Below are 20365 nucleotides of genomic sequence, written 5' to 3' on the forward strand. Positions count from 1 at the left end.
TTATGCCCATCATCCAGCCTCAGCAGGAAGGTGGCAGGGGCAAGGGGAGTTCACACCCATTTTTTTTTCAGGGCATAACCTAGAAAGCACCCTTTATTTCTGCTCCCATCCTATTGGCATTTAATCACATGGTCATACCTATCTGCTAGGAAAATGGACAATGTGGTTGATACCAAGGTGGTCATATACCAAGCTAAAAAGTAGCATTTCTCTTATTACAGGAAAAATAGACTAGATATTGGTGGATGATTAGGGGGAATAAGAATATATACATGTATCTGCTTATTTGTGGAAACACACACACATACACAAGAGCAGAGCTAATAAGATGGTGGACCTATAGGGTGTACCTCCCAGATCTTCATCTGGTAGAAATGATTGGGGGATGGGAAATGAAGTACCTGAGATAAAGGAGAGAGGCTTCTCCAATTATACTTTTAGAATTCTGACATTAACATTTCCAAATAAAATTATTGACATTCTGGGGGAAAATCTCTAAATGGAATACCAACAGTGGACAGAATTTTATGAATAATGTACTGATGGAGAGAGAGAGATAAAAAAAAAACTAGCTTTAAATAACTTTTAAGCATATTTTAACTGCATATCCTCAGGCTTAAAAACAGTAGAAGCAAACATCGAACTGTAGTTAGTAGGTTTGTTTTTCCTAGTTTATGGGTTAGCAGTTCTGAAACCAGTTTATGTATATTCTGGGATTAAGGAAATAAATACATGGATTGTGGATAAGATGAGTGACATTTCTTCTTGTCAGAGAAAGAGGTTACAGATGGGGAAATGGATGAGGATTTCCATTCTAAATGAGTCCTATGTATTGAGTTGAAATTGGAGGTATCAATGGAAACTCATGGTTTTTAACATATATTGAAAAATAACTGTATAAATGTGTTACTGCACATGTGTGTGTATATACACAAATTCTGTAGCTCAGGGTTTCTTTAGCAATACTGACATTTTTGGGTAAACATTTTTTTATTGTGTGTGCAGGAGGGTATCCTTTGCATTGTAGGATGTTTATCACCACTCTTGGCCTCTACCCACTAAAAGACAGTAGCATTTCCTCAGTTGTGACAACCCAGTATTTCCAGACACTGCCATATGTCATGAGGGAGGGGGGCAAATCACCCTCAACTGAGAACCACTGGCCTGCTGAGAGGTCATGGAAACATTGGCACCCATAGCAATGAGCATACCAGGAACTCAGATCTTATTTTTTAAATACCATTGTCTCATAAATGGAACCACTACTCCACGATAAAACGGCTGATTTCTGGAAGAGTGTAAGATGAGCCTGAAACATCTTGTATAAGAAAGTAATCAAGTGCTCAAAGATGATATGTCAAAAAGACACAGGAGCCAGCTCTATGGGGTTTCCCACTGGCCAATCTGGGAAAACTTCAGCAACAAAATAAATAATGTTAGCGATGGATTAAAGCCCATGGAATAAGACAAGAGCCTGTGGGTCCATACTGATATAAATAGATAAGAAAGATAAAAGAGGCAAGAGGCACAGCTCTTCTCTACAGCAGATTTTTAACTTATAAATATAGAAGAATCCCCATGGGGTAAACACCAAATTGTCTAGGGTCAGAATCATCAATGACAGATGCTAAGATAAGTGGGTGAAAATATGATGAGAAACAGGTATTTGCATAGTTTCATAGTATATCCCCAGATAATGCTAATTAATTACAATGGGAACTATAACACCTTTAAAATAGACAAACCTAGCAATTTACCCAAATGATCACAGTTAGCATCACTGGTAATGGGACATATCAACATCTCATGCCTCTTGAGGTATAATGCACTGAAAATAGCACATCATTTCTGTGATGTCCTTCTCCAAAATGTATAACATGGATATAATCGTGAGGAAACAGCAGACAAACCAAATTGAAAGATAGTGTACAAAATAAATGGCTTGTACTCTTCAAAAGTGTCAAGGTCAAGAAACACAAAAGTGGATCAACTTATCTAGATCAAAGGAAACCAAGGATACGTGGCAACTAATGCAGGATAAGTTCTTGGACCAGAAAAAAAAAATGTTTTTCTTTTGTCGTAAAGGTCATAAATGAGACAGTTGATGAAATTTGAACAAGGTTTGTAGATTAGATGATGATACTGTTATCAATGTTAATTTCCAGATCTGGTCATTGTACTGTGATTACATGAGAGACTTACCTTGGTTTTAGGAAATACACCAAAGTGTGGAGAGGTAAAGACATCCTGTCTTTGGCTTACCCCCAGATGTTTAAGAAGAATTGTGTGTGTGTGTAAAGATAAAAAAATATGATAAATAAATGATAAGTGAATAGATAAATATGTGGGGTAAAGGATATGCAATAATTCTTCCTATTATTTTATGAGTTTTTTTTATAATTCTGAAATTGTTCCAAAATAAAAAGTTTAAAAAATTAGGTGAAGAGGAGCATGTGTCCCCTCCTCCCAAACCTGAGGAGTTTTATTTAAGGAATAAAAACAGATGCATTTGTGATGATATATTATTTATCTGATAAATTCTAAAGGGTAGAGGGCTTAAAGAAATTGTTTTGTGAAGGACAATTTACTGTCTTGTTGGATAACTGCTTAGTTGTTCAAATAATTTTTTTCCTAAGCGGATTGTGAGCTTTTGTTAAAAAAAATCTTGAGAGCAAAGATGTAATTTGGTTAAAGTTAATTTCTGAGTCCCCATGAAATAAGCGGTGACTTTTGGCCTCTGTTTGATCCTGGCAGTGTGTGCAGCTAACGTCTGGCCAGTGTTTTGGAAACAGCAGGTAGTCAGGAGAAAGCCGCTCCTAGGGGTCGTCTCTTCTGTGGCCTGGTGGTGATTTCCCATACAGATGGGACCTTGTGAACTTTGGTAGAGGTCATTTTCAATTCCCTGTCTAAAACCGAGAGCCATAATTTTTATGAGTATGTGATTAATAATATCGTTGAAGTTATAAACTATGTCTCAGAGTACCTCTGCTACCGACTTCTTGTTTGAACAAGATTGCTTTAAACAGCATTGTCTTTCCTGGGACATGGAAAAAAAGTAACTATGTACAAAATGGTAACTTTCAGATGTGTAGGATATCTCTTGAACAGTCCAGTGATTTGTCCCATTTATCTGTTCTTTTGTGCTTTTAGGGAAGAAAATAGTTCTTTGATTATTCCCCCATTTGGCTTTAGAATCAGTGAATGTACAGTAGTCTTTGGAGTCAGTTGAGGCACCTAGATTTTGGTTGTCTGCCATTAGCCATTGTTTCATCTTCTAGTCCTTCAGAAAGAAAAACATAATGATCTGATTTTGCATAGTAATATGTAATCTTTCATTCAGAGAACATTTAAGGAGAAAATGCTTTTGTGTAGTAATTTTATTCCTGAAACATCATTTAGCAAGATAAAAGTCTGTTTTCATGCTCTATTTACTATTCAAGTAGAAATAGTTTGGAAAGTCCGTGCTTCATTTGTGTGCTTGAGTGGCTCTGCTCTTTGATATCCACAAAATAAATCAATGTTTGCTTATAATTCCTTTGACTTCTCTAAAATCACTTTTTACAACTTTGAATTTGTAATAAAAATACAACATATCATTTATCCTGTAAAATTGCATACATTTTATTTATTTATTTACTTTTTAAATGTTTATTTTTGAGGAAGAGAGTGCAAGTGAGGGAGGGGCAGAGAGAGAGAGAGAAAGACAGAGGGGTCAGAAGCAGGCTGTGAGTTGAGAGAACAGAGCTCGATGTGGGGCTTGAACTCATGAACTACAAGACCATGTCCTGAGCCAAACGAAGTTGGATGTTTAACCAACTGAGCCACCTAGGCACCCCTTTATTTTTATTTTTATTTTTTTTAAAGATTTATTTTATTTTTAGAGAGCACACATGAGTAGGGTAGAGGGGCCCAGGGAGAGATAATCTCAGGCAGGCCCTACTGTCAGCGTGCGGGGACCAATGTAGAACTCGATCCCACAAACTGTGAGATCATGACCTATGCCAAAATCAAGAGGCAAACGTAACTGACTGAGACACTCAGGTGCCCGAAACTGCATACATTTTACTAAAAAAAGTTTTAAGTTTGTTTATTTTGAGGCAGATAGGGGCAGAGACAGAATCCGAAGCAGGATCTGTGCTGCCAGCGCAGAGCCTGACCTGGAGCTCGAACCTGTGAATCTTGAGATCATGACCTGAACTGAGATTGAGAGTCAAGTGTTCAACAAACAGCCACCCAGGCGCCCTGAAACTGCATACATTGTAATTTTTTGATGTCTTCAATCACAAATTGATCACTATCAGAAAACAATCTTATTTTTGTTCAGATGATCATTATTTCTGAAATTTTATGTTCGAGTTTCCTGAAGACAGTCTGATGCTGTTTTGACTTCAGCCTCACAGAGGAACAAGAAAATTTATACTATCACTAGGTTGTAACAGGAGAGCCAGTAAAGTTAAATACAAAATATGAAGTTTGTAAGTAAACACTATTATTTTTATTTAACTGGAGGGAGGAGGGACGGACAGAAATTCTGAAAGTTAGATTGCCTTTCTTTATTACTTTTTTTTAAATGTATATTTATTTTGAGAGAGACTGAGAGCATGAGCAGGCTTTCCACTGTCAGTGCAGAGCCTGACACGGGGCTTGATCGTGTGAACCAAGAGATCATGACCTTAGCTGAAATTGAGAGTCAGACACTCAATCAACTGAGCTATCCAGGTGCTCCTAGATTCTACATTATTTACAATTTATCCAGAAGCTTACAAATGGAAACATTTTGAAATACTAAATTACACCTAAGAACACTTTTTTTTTTTTTGGAAATGAAATTCCAGCTGCACCCTGATCTTCGTATTTTCATCCTTTCAAGTCCTTCCTTTAGGATGTTTTCTTCTTCCAAACTTGAGTTATTGTATAGGGACAAGCTACATACTGCTGGCTTTGTCTTGCATTTCTGTTTCTGGATTTCTTCATGTGGGCATCTGCCCCCATGCGTTCTGTGTTGTGGGTGGCTCCGTTCTAACGGACCTGTTCTTCTGAACTCTAACCACAGGGATACCATCAGTCTACTCTCCCAGGCCTCTCCAGTTGAACTTGCCCAAAGTAAATCACATGTTTCCCTCTTAGCCTGTTTCTTGTCTGTAAGTGGGGTCTTCAGTCATGTAGCATGACAGAGCAAGAAGGGTGCATGTTGTGATTGACTCCTCTCCCCTATTCTTTTTTTTTTAAGTTTTTATTTTAATTTTTTCATTAAAGTGTTTATTTATTTAGAGAGCTCAAGCAGGGGAGGGACAGAGAAAGAGAGAGAGAGAGAGAGAGAGAGAGAGAGAGAGAGAGAGAGAGAGAGAGAGAGAGAGAGAGAATCCCAAGCAAGCTTCACGCCATTAGCACAGAGCCCAATGTGGGGCTCAAACCCATGAACCGTGAGATCATGACGAGCCCAAATCCAGAGCTGGACACTTAACCGACTGAGCCACCCAGGTGCCCCTAAAGATTTTACTTTTAAGTAATCTTTACCATGGGACCTGAACTTAGAACTGAACACTTAACTTACTGAGCCAGCCAGGTCCCCCTGTCTCCCCCATTGATGTCCACTAAATCATCATGCCCTCTCTGCCTGCTAAATGTCTCTCCAGTCCATCTGCTTTTCTCCGTCTGTAGTGGCCACACTCTTGCTGTGGTCTGATGCCTTGCAATTTTTCAACATGTCTCCTGCAATTGTCAGCTAATGGTTTTTCCCACTTACACCCTCACCCTTCCCCAGACCCCAGTCCACTAACAGCCTGCATGGTTCTTGGAGCTCAAACGTAGTCGTTCCTGCCCTGCTTCAACTGTTCTGGTTGCTCTCAAAGAAAGGTAAAACGTTTGCATGACTGTCAGACCTGGACCCCCCCCCCCCCCCCTTGGACTTCTTAGGCACACAGCTCTCTCCTTTGCTCATGCTCTTTGGCCACGGTGCCCATCTTCCAGTTCTCTCCACACAAATACCTGGTGGTGTCCAAAACAACATGAGAATTCTTTGTTCCTCCCTTATATTACCCATCTTTGTGTTCTTCTGTGTCTTTCTCTATTTCTTTTCCCAGCTAGGACGATTTGCGTAAGTCACAGATACTTCTCTCTTCCTGGAATGCCACATCTGTTGTTGCCTATGCATAGAAATCTCTTCTGGCAAGCCATTCCCTTTCCTTCTTCATAAGCGCTTTAGTTTTGTCTGTTTGTAAAACATGCAACAAAGGGATTCCGTTCCCTTTCACAGCCTGACCTCTTTCAAGGAGTCTTTTATTTTAAATTCTTGCCTACTGCGTTTGGCTTTCTAAGCACTCGTAGCATGTTGCTTTCAGTTGCTCTTCATTTTCATCTACCCGAATATCACCTGTAGTAGACGAAGATGTCACATTTTTGCAATGATTTGTGAGGTATACTTGTGTCATCAGATGAAGTTTCTTACACCTTCCAATACTTTCCTCGTAGAAATACACATAATTACAACAGCCCTTCAACACATGAGTGGTTGAATATTGGCTAAGTCATTACCCACAGAGCAAGGTTGGGATAACTGCATTACCCACAGAGCAAGGTTGAGATAATTTGTTTGGGGCATGTGCTATGAAAGATACTTATTAGGTCATTGTCTGTATGTGATAACTTCTTCCTTGGAAATTTATGTAGCTAAAGGAATACCATTAATATTTTAATTGGGAATTTTCTCTAAATGTTTTGAAGCAATTTGAATAGATTGAAAATTGGCTTTTATAAAGTTTTTAGGCACTTGGTATTTTCTGAGTGAGGAACAGATAATGCTCAGATTTTTGCACATGTTTGCTAACATCGTCTAGTATAAAGAGATGCATAGAGAAATGCCTAGTTGGTTGGCTCAGAAATAGGAAATCATATTGGAAAGTATGCCCTTCTCCCCATATGTATACATGAGAGTACAGGGTAACCTGCCTTAACAAAGATTCTTAAATACAGTAGTATAAATAAGATAGAATATTATTTACTTCTCATTTAACTGGCTGGCTGGTCTGTGCTGATGGGGCAAGTTTGTGTCCTTTGGTTCTGTGGTCATTCCAGGAGATCCTCCCTGCCCCCCTGCCAACATGTTGCTCTGTTTCACCTTCATTTCCAGAGCTGAGTTCCTGCCATATCAGGAAGCCCATAGGAAGAAGGAGGAAAGGAAGCCCAAGTAATTATTCTTTTCAAGTAAGCGAGGCTGGAATTGGGCGCATCACTCTAACTTCCAACCCCTTGTCTGGAAATCAGTTTGTCAGGTCCAGCTGTAGGACAGACAGGAAAATAGAGTCTGTGTCTGTGGAGTCTTTTGTTCTGCTAAGACTCTTGTTATTGTGTAAAAAATGGAAATCACATTTTCAGTGAAACCCGCAGGCTGTCATATTTTTAAACATATATTACTATTATAATTTCTATTTTACTAAACTTTAGATATATGATTCATTCTCTCTAGATCACAATTTCTTAGTTTTAAGTCTCTTTTCTTTGTAATTTTCTTATTCTGTGACTGGTTACTGAAAGTTCCCCCAAAGCAGGTACCATAGTGTTACAGTGTTTGCTCTCATATTTTTTCCTGTGTGTGATATCTAGCTGCCACATGACCAGTAGGTTTAGAATAAATGTTGATAGGTGTAGACTAATTTGCTCAGAATATCAACATTGTTAAAAACCTTATAGCGAATGTCCACAACCTTTCTCAGGGAAGGGCTAGAGTGTAAATAGCTTAGACTTTTGTGGGTCATATGGTCTCTATTACAACTGATTGACTCTTGGAGCACACACACTGAATGTAAACACTGCTGTATTCCAAAAAAACTCGATACACAAAAATAGGGGGTGGTCTGATTTGTGTGCTGAGTTTGCTAAACTCCGCCTAATAGGATGGCTATGTTCTCTGGATAGAGAGGTGTAAACTTTTGAGGAACTGGATTCCTATAGGATATGAAACTGGAAGTTGGGGAGGGAGGTCAGTGCTGAAGCTTGAGATCCAGTGCATCTGCCCTCTGATGTGTTTTTTTTTTAAAGTTTGTTTATTTTGGGGACGGGGAGAGGGAGGGGCAGCAAGAGACGGGAGAGAGAGAATCCCAAGCAGGCTCCACACCTGCAGCACAAGCCCAGTGTGGGGCTCGAGCTCCCGAACTGTGACATTGTGACCTGAGCTGAAATCAAGAGTCAGATGCCTAACGGACTGAGCTGCTCGGGCTCCCATGTCTGATGTTGATTAACTACACATTGTCTTCTGGTGTGTATCGGTTCTCATGTGAAAGGATAATAATGAGCACAACACTGATGCATGTTTCTGAGTGCCTGGAATTGCCTTAAGCATTACCTCATTTGTACCTCATGACAGTAATGCAAAATAGGTCCTGCTGTGATCACCACTTAACAAATGAGGAAACTAAACATTTGAGAGGTGAAGTAGCTTACCCAAGGTAAGAGGTAGATCTGGTACTTGAGCCTGAGGTTCTGATTCTTTGCTTACTTTGGAATTATTATTTTTTAAAATTATTTTTTTGGTAATGTTTAGTTTTGAGAGAGAGAGAGATGGACAGAGTGCAAGTTGGGGAGGGGCAGAGAGAGAAGGAGACACAGAATCTGAAGCAGGCTCTAGGCTTTGAGCTGTCAGCACAGAGCCTGATGCGGGACTCGAACCCACGTACTGTGAGATCATGACCCAAGCTGAAGTCAAGCGCCCAACCAACTGAGGCACCCAGGTACCCTACTTTGGAATTATTTTTATAAAAATGGGCACTCTACAAGACTTGAATAACAAGATCAGAATCAGGCTTTCTAGGTTTGTTTTGCAGCAGAATGGTATGATGAGGACTGTGCTGTCTGAAATGGTATAGACGAGTATGGAAGTGGGTGAAGAAACTGGAAGGAATTAGCAAACCTCTCATTACTTCAGCTCTATCATACTCCAGTCCCCTGCTCCTCTTGTGGAAGCCTGATCGAATTCCTGCTCTCCCTGGATTTGACATGCCTCTCATCCTCCCTTTTATTCCTCTTTACATCTTTGTAATCTGCGTGACCAAGATCAAATACTCCGTTCATAAAGCCCTTCTATCTCACAGAACTCTCCTGATACCTTTCGAGTCCCTGTTGTGGCAGTTAGCTATTGTAACATAACTTTGTAGTGGTCCTTGTGTTCCAGACTCAGTGTTTCCTGCTGGATCACAAGCTGTTCTTTTCTTTTTTTTCTTCTTTTTCTTTTTTTTCCCCCTCCTCCTTTCTTACTACTCATTGAAGTATACTTGACATGAAATGAACTTCTCGTATTTATTCAGTTTGATGAGTTTGGACATATGTATTCACCTGTGAAACCATCACCACAATCAAGATGCTGAACATTTCTATCACCTCCAAAAGTTTCCTCATTGCCTTTGGAATCCTCGGTGTCTCTACCCCTGTCCCAGTGCAACTGGGTGATCTGCTTTCTGTCACTGTAGGTTTTTTAGCCTTTTCTGAAATTTTATATTAATGGACTCCTACAGTAGTCTTTTTAAATTCAGCATAATTATTTTGAGATTCATTCTTGTGTTTTTAGTAACCCCTGTCTTTTTATTGCTAAATAGAATTTCATTGTATGGACAAACCACACTTTGCTAATTCATTCACCTGTTGATGGACATTTAGATTGTTTTCAGTTTTGACCATTGTAAATCAATTAATAACCTATGTGTATAAGTGTTTGGATAGGTTACCTAGGAGTGACTTGTCTGAATCATATGTATGTATAACTCTTTAAGAAACTGCCATGCAGGTCCAAAGTATTTGTGCCATTTATAGCCTCACCACAGGCTGTGACAATTCTACTGTTTCACATCCACACTGATATGTGATATTTCTGTCTTCTAACCTTTAGCCACTTAAATTGGTTTTGGGGGGCATCTCATTGTGTTCCTTTGATGATAGCAATGTTGAACAACTTTTTTAAAGTTTTATTTATTTTTGAGAGTGCACAGGTTGGGGAGGGGCACAGAGAGGGGGCAGAGGATCCAAAGCGGGTTCTACGCTGACAGCAGTGAGCCCGATGTGGGGTTCGAACTCGCGAACCCTGAGATCATCACGACCAGCTGAAGTCAGACGTTCAACCGACTGAGCCAGCCAGGCGCTCTGAACAACTTTTCATTTGCATATTTTCTTTTGTGAAATGTGTTCAGATCCTTTGCCATTTTTTACATTGTCATCTTACTCTGCTGTAAGCATTCTTTATATATTCTAGATACAAGTTCTTTGTCTGATATGTGTGTTGTGCACGTTTTCTCTGTCTGTGGCTTACCATTTTGTTTACTTAACTGTATCCTTTGAAGCAGACTTTTAAATTTTGATGAAGTACAGTTTCTTTTTTTATGGCTCATGGTTTTTGTGTACTACCAAAGAATCTATTGCCTACCTCAAGATAACAGATTTTTCTCCTACATTTCCCATAAGTCTTGAAGTTTTAGGGTTTACTGTTAGGTTTGTGATCCAATTTAGGTTAATTTTTGTGTATGGTGTGAGTTATAGGGCTGAAGTTCAATGTCCTTTTTCCCAAATGGACATGTTAGTACCATTTACTGAAAAGACATTTGTTTCCCCATTAAATTGACTTGGCAGTCACAAGTTTTCAGGCTTACATTTAGTATTTTATTGCTACCACAGATTCAGACCTTTTTTGTTGTTACTTGAAGTTAAGGAGATGGATAATCTTGCCTGGTTCTTGCTAGATCATAAGACACAGATGATAAATTTCTCTAGATAGTAAGACTTAGATTTTTAACTGACTCTTTGTTCTCTAATTCCATCTGATATCTTTTTATTTTTAGGTGTTACACATAATATTGCATTGCTCCGAGAGGTGATAATCAACTCACGTTTTATAGAAGGAGACATCAACACTAAATTTCTTTCTGATGTGTATCCTGATGGCTTTAAAGGTTTGTGTGCATTGAAGTATTTTACTGTATTAAAGTTATTTTATACTTTATTATAATGTATAATTTTTCTGTTTTGAAATTAAGGCCTCTGGTCTATACTGTACTTGATTTATTAACAGAGTATCCTAGACTATTGACATTCATGATTTTGAGTATTCATGAATGACTCATGAATGTGCAGTAATCCATAATTTTGTTGAGTGAGAAATTCAACTGTAATGAACATTTTGGCCTCTTTTCTCTGCTGCCTTGCTATATATAGTTGAACCTCAAGCCCCATCAAGGGAAAAGATCAGAATTATGTTTTCAGGATTTCCATATGCCTTTATGTCTGCTTGGCTAATGCATCTGTGATGGTGATGTGTCATGAAACAGTAGGCAGAAGCAGACAACAGGTGAAAACTTGAGGGAACTTTTAGAGCAAACATGCTTGCATACATACATTTGTGTAAATGTCTATATGTGTACATAGATGGTGTTGGATCCCATTATGGGGAAGAAAATGGCATTTAAAATTTCTGATTGAAGTTGATTACTATGTGCTATACATTTAGTATCAGAAAATGTTACACATTCTTAAGGGAACTCAGAAATTTACTTAAAACTTAACATTGCCTTTTTCCGTGATAAACTTACTATATTACATTTCTGTTTTGATAGGGAATTATCAGCATGGACAATGTAATTCTATCCATGCTTATACAAGATAGGAACACAGTTTTAAAAATTGTTAGAAGTTGTTAGAAAGGACCATTAGCAATTATTTCATCTCATCCTTTATTTTTCCATGTGAGGAAATGAAAGCCCAGAGAGCTTGATGAGGTTAAATGACCAGTAGTATAATAAAGCCAGAAGCTGAACTTTTAGTTTCCACCTCCTGTTTCAGTACTCATTCAATTGTGCTAGGCTTCAAAATCACAGATCATACAAGTTTTCAGAGTATGCTGTATGTTGTTGTTGTAGAATGCCTGTAAGCACTTTAAAAGTACACACCTAGCTTTGCCCTTCTTAATGTGGACCTCTCATTGTCTTCCCTCACATTATTCTCACATCAGTCCTTCTCTGAATGGCTACTATCGCTTGTTTTTCAGATTACTCTATTTCCTCCTTCCTATTTTTCCCTACAGCAGGTATCTGATATTTTAAACTGTATCATCTCTGATTGTTTGATATATGTGCCTGAAAGAGACAGCAGGAAGTGGCCACTGAAGTTAATCCAGGATCTTCTCCATATGTTTGAGCCTGGGTCATTTTGTCCCTTTGGGATTACCCGTCTGCTTCCCATCTGTCCAGCTATCCTAGGCACTGTTCACAGGCGAGGACGTGTTTTTATGACTGCATTAAAATTTTCTATTATATATGTTTATTATCCCAAATATATTTGTGGACTGGAACAGTGTTACTAAAGGTTCTGAGGTTGACCTTTGGAATGAATTACTGTGACTAAAACCAAAAAATAGGATGCACAGGAATGTATTCTTCATATCTGCTTATTAGAGTCTCAGGTTGAAAAGCTGCTGTGCATTTATTTGAAAAATAAATGAAAACTGGGGAAGATGTTATTTTGACTCTGGAGTAAAGGGAAAATGAGGAAGAAGTTATTTTAGGAACTATAATTTCAGTTGGCCTGTAATGAACATTTTGGACTTTTTTTTCTTTTGCCTTGCTACAGTTTAACCTTTAGCCCTGTCAAAAGAAGAGATCAGAATTATTTTTCTCTTCTGGAAAGCTGCAGATTTTTAACAAAAATTGGATTCAACACAAGTAAAATACCACTAATTACACCTTTTTCTTTTCCATTTAATTTAGTCAAGTATTTCTATTCCTTTAAAAGCGGTGTAACCAAATCAGTATGAGTTGCTCCTTGGTGAGTCACAGGCAGACACCACACCATGGTTTCTGTTGCACAGATCTGTGCAACAGGATAATAAAATAAAGGGAACTTAATTTGCAGCAAATGAGGAGATCGTGGGGAATAACTTCCAAAGCTGTGACTCTCTGGGCAAGGGTGAATGGGTTCCTTTTATTTAGGGTTAGGATGAATATTTAGATAGGGAGCTTTGTCATTGTATGTAAAGGCAGGCATAAGGTCTCATATGTGCCATAAGGAAATATACCTATGTATACATTGTTTGTTATGTAAATGAGGCTTGTTCCTCCTTTGGTGGAGATTTTAGTATAATGAGGTAAAGGTAACTGTCAGTCATTCCACTGCCCATCTGTGCAGGTGCAGGTTGGGGGCAGGGGGTGGTGGCATGGTTAGTTTTAAACTGGTCTGGTTGGTCTGGCTGGCTGGTACTCTGGGCAGTTGTTTTGGTTTCCATCACTGAATATTATCCCTATAGGCTCTTTTGTCTGAGTTAAGAGATACGCTGGAAAGAAGAGTGTAAGGAAAAATGGGGACAAAGGTTGGTGAGCACAGGCAAGTGGGGAGTAAGGGTCGTGTCTTGGGGTCTAGCTGGTGATAGTGGTAAAATGAAATTTGGGCTGTAGCATTGCCTTTGAGAATTCAGTCATTAAAATCATCCAACAAATAATTGGTGCAGGCTCTAGAAGAAAATGGAAAGCAAATAATATATTTTCCCTGCACTTAAGGAGCTTACATCACAAGGTAATAAATATGTAAAGAACTAACCGCTACAGGACAAAAGAAGGGCTAAATGAAGATATAAGCAAAGTGTCTTGAGCACAGAGAAAAACCACTTCCGATTCAGGGAATCAGGGATGGCTTCCAGGATGAGGTAGCATTTAGACCATTGCAGCACTTCCCCAAGAACTATTCTGGGGCACTGCTCATCTGTGCCCAATCCATCCTCTCTGATGTGATGCCGGTAGTTTGAAATCAGCCTTGGAGAGAGTATTTACAGTGAGGAAACTGTCAAAACCTGCACTGGTGCATTTCTTCTTCCTTCACACCCGAGTTGATTGTTATCATTTACCAGCATACCAGCGTCTGGTCCTTTGACCTGACTTTACAAAGGAAAAGGTTTACCATGTAGGGAGGAAGACCTAGAAGAATCGCTGAGGACAGGCGGTGCTGTGTTAGAACTCCTGTGAGTCAAATGACAGAGTTTGCTGAAAAATGGTAAGAACATTTAAGGACATGAAATCAGAGGAGAGAGACTTTAATAAAGTATAAAAACTCTGATTTTTAGAAGTGTTTCAGCAAAGCGAAAGGTGGGATGGTCACTTTTAAGAACTAAACTAGTGACCCTAAGGAATAAGGGTCCTATTCCCTTATTCCCTACACTTTTACTACAGGTAAAAAGGTAGAAAGGATGAAATAATTTGTGAAATAAGAGATGTGGAGGGATGATCCAAGAGATTTTGTATGTATATAACAGTTTCATGAAGAAAAGATGGACAAGTAAAGGAAGGTTAATTTTAAAAGAAATAATAAGGGAGATTTTTGTTTCACTGTTCTTGAGAAAGCCTTGATGTGTTGTTGCAAAGATTCACTGAGTTTCAGACAAAATTAATGAAAAAAGTAACCCTTCTAGGAATATCAAGAACAAAAAGTCTTTAAAGCTTCTAGAAAGAAAAAAAAAGCACCAAGTTATATGCAGAGAATGTAGAATGAGATCATCTTCAGATTCCATAAACTGGAAATTAGAAAATCTTAAAATATCTGATTCATTAGAAAGTACTTAACGAAGGAGGTACTATACCCAAGTAACATATCTTTCATTTCTCAATTATGAAAAGAGATTTTATTTATTTAAAAATTTTTTGTTTATTTATTTTGAGAGAGAGAGAGAGAGAGGGAGAGGGAGAGGGAGAGGGGAGCAGGGAGAGGGAGAGGGAGAGGGAGAGGGAGAGGGGAGCAGGGAGAGGGAGAGGGAGAGGGGAGCAGGGAGAGGGAGAGGGAGAGGGAGAGGGGAGCAGGGAGAGGGAGAGGGAGAGGGGAGCAGGGAGAGGGAGACAGAGAACACCAAGCAGGCTCTGCACTGGTAGCTCAGGGCTTGAACCCATGAAACCATGCGATCATGACCTGAGCTAACACCAAGAGTTGGACGCTTAACTGACTGAGCCACCCAGGCGCCATGAAAAGAGATTTTAAAATAAAGGTTCAGAAATATGTCATTATATGTATTTTGAGGAAATTACTGAAGAAAGTGCTTTAACCAATATGAGGTAAAGATGACAGCTAAATTATACCCATTTTTCCCAACCAATGAATTGAAGTTTTTATTACTTTTATTTTTACTATTTATTTATTTTTAAGTAGGCTCCACACCCAATGTGGGGCTTGAGCTCATGACCCTGAGATCAAGAGTTGCATGCTCCACTGACTGAGCCAGCCAGGTGTCCTGAATTGAGGTGTTTTCTTTCTTTTTTTTTTTTAAAGACACAAGCCCATAAGGAAAAAGAGAAGAGATAGTATTCTGGAAAATGAAGAGCCAAAAAATGATTCTTAACTGACTTAGCAACCTAAGAAAGTTGAATCCTAATCTGACAGTGTGAAAAACTGAGAAGTCGCTCATTACCACCATGGAACCCTTTAGTAATCTTAGCTCCTATTTAAGTTTCAGGAAGCTTGGGAAATTTCTAAAGGTAGGACTATTGGTCTAAAAATCTCTGGAAAAATTTTCCATATCCCCTCCTTCACTCTTTAGAAGAGGGTGGCTCTCTCCTCCACTTTGGCAAAGACTTTGAGGTTCTTCTTTTTGTAGAATAAGATGCCCTCTGCTCCAGGGACACCAGGCACAGTTGGACAGAGGTTTGAGTGAATGTGGACATACTGAATGTGGTGACACCCTGTCTCTCAACCCGTCCATGAAGCCTACACACAAAGCAAATGGTCAGCAAAGCCACATCCCAGAAAGAGAGAACATGCATAGCTCAGGATCAGGACATCTGTCAGCATCATTTAAGACAACACTAGTTTGAAAGGGAATCCCCAGATGACTGTTAAAAATAGATGATAGAACTAAAGCCACTTAGGAGAACACTGATCAGGCTTCTGAAAAACTGGGTCATGCACATGGAGTGATAATTGCATGAGGTTTACAGAGGTATATCACAGACCTTGTGAGTGCTACTACGTGATTCGATTTGCACGTAGTAACTACCAACTTAATGAATAAGGACGGGAGAGCCTAAATGTTGTTTGAAGTTTGGGGTTTTTGTTGGAAATTCTCCCCCCACACTCCCCAACTCCCTCAAAGGCTAAGAAGGTGAGGGCTAATTGTGAAGAGGAAGTTTTTCTCCTTTCTTTCACAAATATTTACTGAACCCATTAGGTAAAAGGTAGTGTCTAGGGTCTGACACTAATAAATACTGAAGAATATTTATTATTATTTTTTTAACACTTATTTTTGAGAGAGAGAAAAAGCATGGGGGAAAGACAAAGGATTCGAAGCAGGCTCTGTACTGACAGCAGAGAGCCCGATGCAGGGCTCGAACTCACAAACTGTGAGATCATGATCTGAACCAAAGTCTGATGCTTAACCAACTGAGCCACCCAGGCGCCCCCTGGAAGGTATTTTAAAAAGCGTAAGGGTTTTTAGAGCTGCGCCTTTTTCCAACCATGTCTTCTGCAGAGAGTATGGTAGAGATTTCAAGCCTTAATGCTCTTGAAGGTTTCAAAAGATGGGTTTGAGAAACCCTTAGAACTCCTCCCAGGCTAGGGTTCTAACTTTTACGTGGAGGTGAGTTGCTGCTGTTGAAGATGGCTCTTGCTAGAGCTTGTGAGGCTGCATCTGTCCTTGCATGCCAGGCTGGAAGTTCTTGGTCTTTCTGCCTCACTGTTCGGACCCCACGGACTGCCAGGGTCATGCTTGTGAATCTTCTCAATCAGGGTTGGCAGAGGTGAAAAACAAGGGTCAAGTTGCAGTGCTCTCTTAGTTTACCTTCACACTTGAGAAAGGGATAGGAAGAATCTAAAAGAATTTAAATACACTTTGTGTCCCAAAGTTCTGGGTGCTTAAGATTCATCGGTAAGCAGAAACACTTGCTGCCCGCATGGGGTTTACAATGCCAGGAGTTAGCAGGCAGCATGGGTCCTGACCCCCCTCACTACAACTCTGTAGGTGTTTTCAGATGTGAACCCACTCACGGTCATCAGTACAGTGCACTTGCCTTAGCTTGTTCACCTACAGCTGGGAATTGAATGCAGGCGTGTCTCATTTCAACACCAAACCAGCACACCAACCCCCCTTACCTGAGCTGCTATACTCTTGTCTGGATTTAGAACAGCCTTCTCATAGCCCTCCCTCCTGCCACCATTGCACTTTGTAATTCATCTTCGCCCAGCTGCCAGAGTTCACTTTTAGAACCAAATCATATCTTCCCCCTCCCTTACTTTGAAAGCCCTCAGTGAATGAATGGCTAAACAACTAGCAGTATATCCATGCTATAGAATACTACTGAGTGTGAGAATGAAAGAAACTGTGATTCACTCAAAAGCATGGATGAATCTCAAAAATATTAGGTGCAAAAGAAGCCAGACACAAAAGAGTACTTACTCTCTGGTTCCATTTAAATGAAACTAGAAAAGAGTTTAATTGCCTGAGGTCAGGGAGGGAAAGGAGGTCCAGAGGTGTTGATTGGAAAGAGATGCAAAGGAACATTTTGGAGTAATGGAAAATTTGATATGGATTGTTGTGGTGTTTATATGGGCATACACATTTGTCAAAACTCAATTGCTTATTTAAAATGGACCCATATATTGTATGAAAATTGTACCTCAAAGTTAAAAAAAAAAGTACCTTTGTTAATGATATCCATTACAATTAGAATAAAATAAAAAGTGATGGCTTACAAAAAAAGTAGGTGCTAAAAAGGTGTTGGGTGGAAATTCAATAGCCTTTTTTTTTGACAATGTATTTATTTATTTATTTCAATATATGAAATTTATTGTCAAATTGGTTTCCATACAACACCCAGTGCTCATCCCAAAAGGTGCCCTCCTCAATACCCATCACCCACCTTCCCCTCCCTCCCACCCCCAACAACTCTCAGTTTGTTCTCAGTTTTTAAGACTCTTATGCTTTTCAATAGCCTTTTCTAATTAAAAATTCTTTGAAATAAAAAATTAAATTAAATTTGATTAAAAATGTACTTTATGAAAACTAAAAAAACCCTAGTTTTAAATGATGAAATGCTAAAAAAATTTCCCTTAAAATCAGGAACAAATGAATTCTGTAAAGTGACTGTTATTATCAATCATTTTTATTGCTTTGGAATATCAAAAAGACCAAAAAAAAAGTTGGTTTAAATATTTTGAAAATAAGAAAATTTTCTTTTCCCATATATAATTGTGTCCCTAGAAAACCCAGAAGATACTACTAAAAATTTCTAGACTTAAAACATGTTTGTCAAGATGACTGAATGCAGCAAGATAAACATGCAAAGTTAGTATCTCTTCTCTGTGTTAGAAAGAGCCAGTTTGATTTTTTTTTTTTTTTTTTAATTTTTTTTCAACGTTTATTTATTTTTGGGACAGAGAGAGACAGAGCATGAACGGGGGAGGGGCAGAGAGAGAGGGAGACACAGAATCGGAAACAGGCTCCGGGCTCTGAGCCATCAGCCCAGAGCCCGACGCGGGGCTCGAACTCGCGGACCGCGAGATCGTGACCTGGCTGAAGTCGGACGCTTAACCGACTGCGCCACCCAGGCGCCCCAGAAAGAGCCAGTTTGAAATGAACCCTGTTCATATTAATTGTAGTGTCTTGTAAAATAGTCAAGAGAAATTTAATAGGGAAGACATAGAACCTATAGGACTCTGTAAGCTGTAAAAATATTGTTGAGGAGAAACAAGATGTGAACAGATGGGAAAACATCAGTTATTTTTTGTCTTTCAAATTTTTATTTAAATTCAAGTTAGCTAACACATAGTATAGTATTGGTTTCAGGAGTAGAATTTAGTGATTCATTGAATACCCAGTGCTCGTCACTTAAGTGCCCTCCTTAATGCCCATCACCCATTTAGGCCATCTGCCCACCCAACTCCCCTCCAGCAACCCTCAGTTTGTTCTCTGTAGTTAAGAGTCTCTTATGGTTTGCTTCTCTTTCTGGTTTTATATTTTGTTTTTCATTCTCTTCTCCTGTGTTCATCAGTTTTGTTTCTTAAATTCCGTATATGAGTGAAATCATATGGTATTTTTCTCTGACTGATTTTGCTCAGCATAAAACACTCTAGCTCTACCCGTGTTGTTGCACATGACAGGATTTCATTCTTTTTGATGGCTGATCAGTATTCCAGTGTGTGTGTGTGTGTGTGTGTGTGTGTGTACGTACACACACACACACACACACACTACATCTTCTTTATCCATTCATCAGTCCATGGACATTTGGGCTCTTTTCATAATTTGGCTATTGTTGATAGTGCCATTATAAACATTGGGCTGCATGTAACCCTTTGAATCACTATTTTTGTATCCTTTGGATAAATACCTAGTAGTGCAATTGCTGGGTCTTGTGTAGTTCTATTTTTTTACTTTTTGAGGAACCTCCAAACTATTTTCTAGAGTGGCTACCCCAGTTTGCATTCCCACCAACAGTGTAAGAGGGTTCCTCTTTCTCCGTATCTTTATCAACATCTGTTGTTTCCTGAGTTGTTAAATTTTAAACATATCAATTATTGTTTGGGGACTCAATAGTATAGGAGTGCCAATCTATCTCAGATTGATGCAGATTTTATGTCATTCCAGTTAGATTCACAAGGTCCACTACATTAAATGATTTAAAAGATTATATGTATTCATAAATTTCTGAAAATAGCAAATTATGAAGAATGATAGAGGAAAATTGGCCTTCATGTTTTAAAATGTATTGCCAAGCCTCTGCATCTAAACAGCATGATATAAAGTAGAGGAATGGGGGTAGGATGCCTGGGTGGCTCAGACAGTTAAGTGTCTGACTCTTTTTTTTTTTAATTTTTTTTTCAACATTTATTTATTTTTGGGACAGAGAGAGACAGAGCATGAACAGGGGAAGGGCAGAGAGAGAGGGAGACACAGAATCGGAAACAGGCTCCAGGCTCTGAGCCATCAGCCCAGAGCCCGAAGCGGGGCTCGAACTCACGGACCGCGAGATCGTGACCTGGCTGAAGTCGGACGCTCAACCGACTGTGCCACCCAGGCACCCCAAGTGTCTGACTCTTAAATTCTGCTCAGGTCATGATCTCATGGTTCGTGGGACGGAGCGCCATGCTGGGCTCTGCACTGACAGCAGAGCCCACTTGGGATTCTCTCTTTCCCCTCTCTCTCTACTTCTCCTCCCCCGGCTCATGCTTTCCCTCTCTGTAAATAAACATACATTTTAAAAAATAGTTTAAGAAAGGAAATACTTGAAAGAAAACAAAAAAAATGGATAAGTATGTCAGTGTAATGGAATAGGGAGCTCATAAACAGAAATTAGTATATGTGGGAGTTTTTTCTCTTACTCTATATGAAATGTTAGAACTTTAATTTATGCCAAATTAAAAA

General features: G+C 39.2%; 1 protein-coding gene across 5 annotated transcripts in view; it reads left to right on the plus strand.

The window, feature by feature from the left end:
• Window positions 1-20365, plus strand: part of PCCA (propionyl-CoA carboxylase subunit alpha) — a 417383-nt gene that overhangs the window by 208321 nt on the left and 188697 nt on the right. For all 5 annotated transcript variants that reach the window (XM_047863104.1, XM_047863113.1, XM_047863129.1 and 2 more), the window contains exon 17: window positions 10821-10931. In XM_047863104.1, coding sequence (XP_047719060.1) covers window positions 10821-10931 — 111 coding nt within the window. The remainder of the gene's footprint in view (window positions 1-10820; window positions 10932-20365) is intronic.

Source organism: Prionailurus viverrinus, chromosome A1 (genome assembly GCF_022837055.1).
Source record: "Prionailurus viverrinus isolate Anna chromosome A1, UM_Priviv_1.0, whole genome shotgun sequence".
Classification (NCBI taxonomy): Eukaryota; Metazoa; Chordata; class Mammalia; order Carnivora; family Felidae; genus Prionailurus; species Prionailurus viverrinus.